The 8,684-nt window shown below is 40.8% G+C and overlaps 1 protein-coding gene across 6 annotated transcripts in view; it reads left to right on the forward strand.

Moving 5' to 3' along the window:
* Positions 1–6,399, forward strand: part of tbc1d1 (TBC1 (tre-2/USP6, BUB2, cdc16) domain family, member 1) — a 58,073-nt gene extending 51,674 nt beyond the window's left edge. For all 6 annotated transcript variants that reach the window (XM_028593659.1, XM_028593667.1, XM_028593670.1 and 3 more), the window contains 4 exons: positions 377–536; positions 1,613–1,782; positions 4,292–4,468; positions 4,558–6,399. In XM_028593659.1, coding sequence (XP_028449460.1) covers positions 377–536; positions 1,613–1,782; positions 4,292–4,468; positions 4,558–4,758 — 708 coding nt within the window. In that variant the 3' untranslated portion in view covers positions 4,759–6,399. The remainder of the gene's footprint in view (positions 1–376; positions 537–1,612; positions 1,783–4,291; positions 4,469–4,557) is intronic.
* Positions 6,400–8,684: the final 2,285 nt, after the last annotated feature.

Below are 8,684 nucleotides of genomic sequence, written 5' to 3' on the forward strand. Positions count from 1 at the left end.
AAAGAAATCCCCCATACAGACTGTCAAAGCTTGTGCAAAGCTGAAGTGACGAGCAACTTAAGTTGTTTTTCTCCATAATCTCTTGAATATAGGATAGAAGACAGCCAATGATGATAACTAAACAATGATTATTCTGTTCATTATATTTCATATCACACGACATATGCACTCCTGTAACTTTCACCAGCAAAAAAAAATGTTATTAATTAAATACATTTAAAAAATGTGGTGATGATGTCATCACCACGATAGTGGCACGTGACCGCCTGTATTGCAGTGATGCGGCTATCGTCACAGCCCTAAGCACATGTACTCTTCACCACATGCTCCCAGTCAGACCGACATAAACAATCTCTGGTATGTTGTTCATGTCTAGATTCAGATGTACCAGTTGTCGCGGCTGCTTCACGACTACCACCGGGATCTTTACAGCCACCTAGAGCAGCAGGAGATTGGACCCAGCTTATACGCCACCCCATGGTTTCTCACCGCCTTTGCCTCACACTTCCCTCTCGGCTTTGTGGCCAGAGTCTTCGGTAAGCTTTGGTAGCTGCGTATAAATCTACACTCATACCTTGTTCTACTTGGCCGCCCCACTGTTTGTAGATGTAGGACAGAAGCAGGATGTTGGGGAGGATTGTCTCCACTTCCCAGTCAACTTTTCTAATTAGATCTTGAACCAAAAGTGATAGAAGGGGGAGTGGGGAGTGGTTGGAGTAGGATAAAAAAGCAAGAGGAAATACAAATTGTAGAAAGCACAATACAAGGAATCTAATAATTTTGGCAGTGAGGCAAAGAAGATGGGAGTAGCATTTCATATTGTTAACGTATAACTGAAATTTTGTAATTCTTTGGAATGAAGTCTCTAACGTACACAGAGACACATTTGAGATTTAATCTTTCTTTGCCAGGTACAGGCTGTTTCCTCTTTTATCATTTGTGTAAATACCATCACACCCAGAGTGGTATATGTCTTTCTCTTTAATGTATTTGCTTGCCTCATTCTGTTCTTTTGTTGTTTTCATGCCTAATTTCTTACATGGTGCTCAGTCAGCCAACATGGCTCCTCGTGGTTATCTGAGCATAACGGTGTGTGTGTGTGTGTGTGTGTGTGTGTGTGTGTGTGTGTGTGTGTGTGTGTGTGTGTGTGTGTGTGTGTGTGTGTGTGTGTGTGTGTGTGTGTGTGTGTGTGTGTGTGTGTGTGTGTGTGTGTGTGTGTGTGTGTGTGTGTGTGGGGGCGTCATCACAGCATCATACAGTATGTTGGGCTCCACAACGGCGCTCCCATTCTTTTATCTGTTATATGATCTCATGCAATCCTGCCAAACCCTAACCCCACCTTAATACATTCAAAGCATGCATAAAAATGCACACACCTACTCCGTCTCTGGCCTATATGTATGTTTGCTTAAACCTTTTTATTGACATCAAAGCATCTTTCATTTAAAAAACTCTTTAAGTCACCAATCAACAGAGTAAGCTGTGCTGTGAGCTTCTGTCATTATTTATTTTACTGTTGCGTAATTTAAAAAAAGCTGTCACGTCAGGGCCTAACCGATTATTTTTCTTTCTTCTTTTGTAACCTTTTGACTCCTCTTTTGTCTTCTGTCAGATATGTTGTTCCTGCAGGGGTCAGAGGTCATCTTTAAGGTGGCCTTGAGCCTGCTGGGGAGCCACAAGCCTCTGATCCTGCAGCATGAGAACCTGGAGTCCATAGTGGACTTCATCAAGACCACACTGCCCAACCTGGGCCTGGTGCAGATGGAGAAAACCATCAACCAGGTTAGAATAACAAACAGTCAGTAATGTGTAACTTCCCCTTTAATCACTGGACTGCTTAACCAGAATACAATACAAAGTTTGTATGGGCCTGATGTTATTTATTGTAATGTTGGGGATTATAGTAAAGTGTTTGAATTGCATTACCTCCTATTATTGGTGTAAATATGCGATATTACTGTTCTCAGTGAACTATTAAACTTCCCTCGGTTCACTAAACAGATGTGTTTCATCATAAGATCAGATATTACAGCTCATGGCAGTGATAAAGAGACAATATAATTGCTTTATGACAAAAAAATAAATAAATGGAAAATGATATTCCGCCTGAGTGACCGATGCTATTAATGTATGCTATAAAGTAGTGTACTTAGAGGATGTTTGGAGCTGTACTATATGCAATAAATGTTTCCATTGTTTATTTTTTTATATGCAATCATATGCAATTTGTAAGTACAGGACAACAACAATCTGCAAAATCTGTGTAATTTGTGACATGAAAAAGTAAACCCTTTAAGGGTTAGCTTTATAGTTTGGCCATCATTCCTCTCAGTAATGATAACATTGTACTCACCAAGTTAGATTGCTGAGATCTGAATGCAAGGTGCCATTGGTATTGTATAAGGAGGTCGGACGAGGGAAAAACACAAACAAACAGGTTATCCAAACTTACTTGGAAGAGAAAAAGAAAGCTTATTTTACTAATACCACCATGTTATTATGACTACCTGTCTGGTATGAATACCTTGGCATTTTGTACCATACCATAGTTGTACAATAAGGAATCGTTACCAAAATTTCTGGTTTGCTCATGTCGGCTTTTATTTACAAAAATGAAAATAATCTTGCTAAAATACCAAAATAAAAATCTTGTTTGCATATTTGCTTTATGAACAAATAGTGTCCTTAAAAAAGTAAAGAACAACAAAAGTATCTGGAGTCCAGGACTATGACAAATGCAAACAAAAATGAAAAATTGAAAGCACTCAGTCCTGAGTATAATAAAAAGCCTTTAATATTGCCCAGCTGACACCAACGCATTCTGTCCCAAAACCAAAACCCTGACAAAAACTTTCAGCCAAAACACGTTGTTTTAAATATTATTTGGATCTACCTAAACAGTTAGCTTGTTTACATCCTGATTGTTTCTTGCCCTGACAGACTTCATAGTAGCTTTGTCACGTTCATAGATCCCAGCAATTCTTTTGGTGAGGTAAATGTTATCATAATGGATAGATTTAAATGATGGCCAAACTACAGAGAAAAATTATGATACGTCATAATAATCCAGAGTTTTCCTTTAAACATTAATGTTATCACAAGCAAAAAGGTTCTTGTGTTCCAAACATCTTTTTTTTGTTCATATTTAGAAAACAGTTGTTCAGTTGTTGCTCAATTTAACGATTATAAATCCAAAGGATTATTAGGTGTTATACAATCATCAATCAGTAAGTGAAAAACAGGAAAAGTTAACAACATATAAAATGAGGCAGGGAAAAAAGCAGAAAAAGGCAAGAAAGAGTCTAGATGAGATGTCTAGATAGGATTAAGGACTTAGTTTTTGTTAAGAATATCTAAAAGACGTGTTCGTTCTGATTTCTGGAGGAAGGAGGAGAGGCTGGGGTCGAATTGAAAGTTAAGCAAAAGGTTTAATGAAACTGCTTGAAAACGACAAGACAAAACATATACACTGTAAACAGCGGACTGCAAACATGCTTCCCCTTTCGGGTCACAGTTCGCAGTGACATGACAAAACAAATGTTACACTGCAGCTGACAGCGGACTGAATCCATGCATCTCCTTGTGGAGTCATATCGAAAACAGTCCTGTGACATTCCCCGGATCATACATTTATTCCCCTACATCTGGGTGGTTTCTCAAATGAAATCTTCCCTTATTGGTCAGATGTCTCTCAAAAGAAAAGTTGTATGTTCCCAATCAGTGTCTTGAGGCTACACCCGGTCACAGGATCTTACTGAGACGGTGTCAATTGTTTCCAAACTACAGCAATACTCGTTCTTTGTCTTAATCACGTCTGGCTCAACTGGCAATGGCTCTCAAAGTTGTTTAAACAATAAGTCTTTCTAGTGCTTTTACATTTATGCTAAATCAGCAATGACCTAATCAATTCTTTAGAAGCTTGAGAAGGTGTGAGCCAGACAAATGCTGATTAGTGTGGTGTGATGCAATCGGTTGATTCAGTGCTTCCTCCCAGCTACAGTGTTCATTCAACTAAAAGTACATTTTTATCAGACATCACCAATTTTTTAACTTTTTTTTTAAACCTAACATTTTCTAAAGTATATTACATTTTCTCTAAATATAAGGCGTTGATTAGGTAATTCAGCCACATTTTAGTGGTTGGGACAGTAAGTAAAGTACAGTACATTTCTAATATGCAAGTATTCATTTTTTTATTGGAAAAAAAGAGAAGAAAAGAGTTTTGTTTTATATAAATGTCAAGATTTTTATATTGTTACTGCACATTGTAAACACTTTGTGTGTTCATTAGGTTTGTCAGATGGACATGTCCAAGCAGCTCCAGGCCTACGAGGTGGAGTACCATGTCTTGCAGGATGAGTTGCTGGACACACCCCCGACCCTCAACCAACAACAGCGAGCCGCACAGCTGGAGAGGACCAATCAGAGCCTCCGACAGCAAAACCTCGACCTGCTTGAGGAGCTACAGGTACACATGCGCTCACGCACACACACACACAAATGCAGGCAAGTTATCTTCTATTTTACTATAATTTTTCAACCATCACTCTCCCTCAGGTGTCGCACGCTCGCGTCTGCAGCCTGGAGAGCCGAGTGGATGCTTTGGCCCAGTCGGAGGCCCAGCTGAGGGAGCACGTTTCGGCACTGGAGGAGGAGAAGAAGCAGTTGTTTAGCACCGTCACACGCCTCCAGGACCTCCTCACCAGCCTCGGCATACACGCCACCCCTGATGGACACGCCCTCCCTTCCACCCTCTGAAAGACACAGTCACAGCGACAGCAAAGATGGAAGACAGAGAGGGGCTGGCGAGCAGGACTATTGACTCCCTTCCCCACTCTTTGGTTCTTCCAGAGGGTTCATAACTGCACATACATTTTTCCAAATGGTAAGGTCACCTAGACGAGGAATCGTTTGTGGAAGGCCCAGGAAGAGAAGGTCGAGTGAGACGTTAAGATGACTCCCTACCTCGACTTTTTTCCTTTTCCGGCTCCAGAATGTTTTAATAAGAAGAGAAAATCCTAAGGTAGTTGGACCTAAAACAGAGAGGAGAAGAATGGAAATGTAACAAAAATGAGGATTAAAAAAAATAAAAAAGAAAGAAAAACAAAGGACGGCACCTTGAGTATTATCCCAAAAAGCAAGACTGCCCACTTCCTGCTCTTTAACAAATATAAAAAGAAAATGTGATTTGAACAACAATCCCCAAAGGTAGCACTGTCCCACTGGGCCCCTAATGTAAAAACAAAACAGTTACATTTGCCCCTGTTGTTGTTGTTGTTGTTGTTGTTGTTGTTGTATGTTTGTGTCTTTGAATGTCTGTGAGTGTCTTCACTCATGTGTTTTATGCTCTTGTGTTGGATGCAACAAGTCTAAAATAGCCAAAAATGTCATCAATATGAAACAAGTTTGAACAAAGAATCAGATCCTGAAACAACATGTTATGGATCACACTTACACATAACAAGTAAGTAATACAAAGATGAAATGTTTCCAAAGAAAAAATAGAAGTGCAAGAAGAAAGTGAGATGAAGGGACGGGTGTGTTTTTCTATTATATAAGCTAAATGATGTCAGACAGATCTTAGCTGGTGGTGCTCATATTCAGATGTCAAAGGGGAACTATTTTTGATATCTCCTCACTATTTCTAGGCTTCCATAGTTTTGTTTCCTGATCCTGTACACTTTAAACTTTAGTTGCTGTACCTCACAGGAAGAGTAACACAATAAATCCAGTCCATTTCACATCCTGTTTTTTCCCCTTTGAATACACGTCGATCCGTCTGTGTAGAAAGGGAAATGGATGCAGTTTAAGCAGAAAACTAGCTGTTGGGTGACCTCTAGCTCACCCAGTAAGAGCGTGCGCCCCGTGTAGGCTGAGGTCTTTGCAGCGGCTCGGGTTCGAATCCAACCTGCAGCCCTTTGCTGAGTATCCTCTCCTGTCTCTCTCCCACCTTTCCTGTCTATCCACTGTCACTCTGAAATAAAAGGGGGGGAAGCCCCCCAAAAATACTTTAAATAAAAGAAAACTTTAGCATTGCTTTTCTAGTGTGAAGTACAGAATGCTACAGATCAATTGATTTAAAGTACTTCAAAACACACTTCTCTCTGAAACTTCAAACAGGAAACCTCTGCTGTTGAGACAATCTGTCAGCTATGAGTCATGTACTGTATTCAACACTGAATTCCTTCAACCTGAGATGCAGCTTGGTGTGTTTGGATGCGAGTCTCTAAATGTGTGTCTGTGTGCTTGTGCACTTCACTGATGGCAACAAATCTGTTGATTTACACTGTAAAGATATTTTGCTTTTACTCCTGACTCTCCTTGCACATGTGTTTTGTTTTAATTGATTATTAATATTATTGTTATCCTGTACTTTAAAATACATTTCATATCCTTTCAGCACTTCTGTGTTCTGTCACACTGGTGTGTGTGTGTGTGTGTGTGTGTGTGTGTGTGTGTGTGTGTGTGTGTGTGTGTGTGTGTGTGTGTGTGTGTGTGTGTGTGTGTGTGTGTGTGTGTGTGTGTGTGTGTGTGTGTGGGGGCGTCATCACAGCATCATACAGTATGTTGGGCTCCACAACGGCGCTCCCATTCTTGTGTGTGTGTACCTGCATACAGTTTGGACCCATGTGTGTCAGGTTATTAAAGACAGTGTAGATTGAGCCACCACCTGTCTACAACACGCCAGTCACTTTGAATGCCACAGGTTTAATAGAAGGTTATGGGAATATACCATACACAGTATTTAACACACAGACATGTATTTGTTTCCAAAAACTCCTCCTGAAGGTGAGGAAAAGGCATGTTGGGGCAAGTTGGGACTCTGTTTGTATCCATGTATGTGGGTGTGTACACAACAGAAAAAGCAACAACATCAGAACCTCAGCCAAAGAAAATCAAAAAAATACACAATGAAAAAGAATTTGGCAATAAGAGATTTTTTTACTTCCACTGCTAAATGGCCAGGTTTTTCCAGCTGATCGTGTCTTTTGGTTTTGTTATTTGGCATTTCCTCGAAGTCCAGCTCAAAGTAACAGGAATGTGTGTGTTACACACACAGCTCCTCACATTCCTAAACCTCTGAGTGCATCCATTAGTTGACCAGCTGATCAGGGTGGAGCTGCCTATACATCAGCATGTTTCTGTGTGATCACATAATCATAACTAACCAAAGTAACTATGATGAAGGCCATTACATTATATTTTATACAGTTTACAGTGCTGTTAAATGATGGTAAATTAACCAGCTTGTATTTTTTTAAAAAAAACATTAAAGTGGTGACATTTACAAAGACAAAGTTTCCACACAGTTGCTGTAAGAGGTTATCTCTGAACAAGAGCAATGGGGTTAAAGCCCCTCCATTGGCTAATTTCCACCCTCCTTTGTCCCAATTTTATACTCCATACTTATCTTTATAGTTAAGTGTTTTTACAGTTTGTATACAGGCAATCAACATACGTAAAGCTTCGCAGATCAATATTTTTTTTTTTTGGTCTGGGCTCCTAAACTGTGATCTCATAGAGGATCCTAATGGCCTGAGGGTAGAAGCTCTTCCTGAGCCTCTCAATGCTGGCCTGGTGTATCCGGTGCCTTCTTCACAACCTCAATGGAGAGAAAAGGCTGCCAGGGTGGTTGGGATCTTTAATGATTCTCCTAAAGTTTTGTGGTGTAAATATCCTTTAGGCAGGGTAGGGCACCGCCCTAAGTTCAGCTGAAGAAACCACTCTTTGCAGGGCCTTGCAGTCCTGTTCGGTGCTGTTTCCGTACCGGGCAGTGAGGTTCCCCATTAGGACATTCTCGATGATGCAGGATTAGAAATTCCTCAGTATTTGAGGGGATACCTGGAATTTCCTAAGACGTCGTGAGTTGAAACCGTCTCTGCCTTGCTTCTCTCCCCAGTCAGTACAGTACAGACCCTCGGTGATGTGGACACCAAGGTACTTAAAGCTGTCCTCCCTCTTCACGAAGACCTGTTGATATTAAGAGGGGTGTAGTTCCTTCCCTGCTATCATATCTTTAGACCTGCTGACATTAATGAATAGGTTACTGTCCTGGCACCAGCAGGTCAGGTACTTCTTTCAGGTAGGCCTTTTCATTGTTGTCTGTGATCTGGCCCTCCACAGTTGTCATCAGCAAACTTGATTATGGTGTTAGAGTCGGTAGCGGCTACACAGTCGTGTGTGTACAGGGAGTACAGCTGCGGACTCAAAACAGAGCCCTGGGGTGCTCCGGTGTTAAGGGTGGAAGAGGTGTGTCTGTGGAATGATTTAACTGTAGTTTTGGGTACAGTTGATTCTGTTGTTTTACAAATTAAATCCACCATAGTTAATCCATTGATGTCATCGGTGACATCAACGGTGATACCCTGGAATGTGCTCCAGGCTGCATCATGTAGTGCAAACTGTATGGCGGCCTCTGATTGGCCTGACAATTTTCTGACCTCAAGTCACTTGGGGCATGCGTCGTTGTACAGTATGCATTGCATTGTGGGACAAAAGTGTCCATTTAACAGCATATTCAAAAACCAAGTGTTGCACATACGCTGTCTGCATATCTACTGTCACAATCAAATAAAGGCAAAAGTAATACAACATTTATGTTAGCTACTGACTCCCTGACAGCTCCAGAAATGTTTTACCATTTGACCTGCCCTGCTCTGCCCCATGGATGAGAGCTAAATGAA

The sequence above is a fragment of the Perca flavescens genome, chromosome 2 (genome assembly GCF_004354835.1).
Source record: "Perca flavescens isolate YP-PL-M2 chromosome 2, PFLA_1.0, whole genome shotgun sequence".
Taxonomy (NCBI): domain Eukaryota; kingdom Metazoa; phylum Chordata; class Actinopteri; order Perciformes; family Percidae; genus Perca; species Perca flavescens.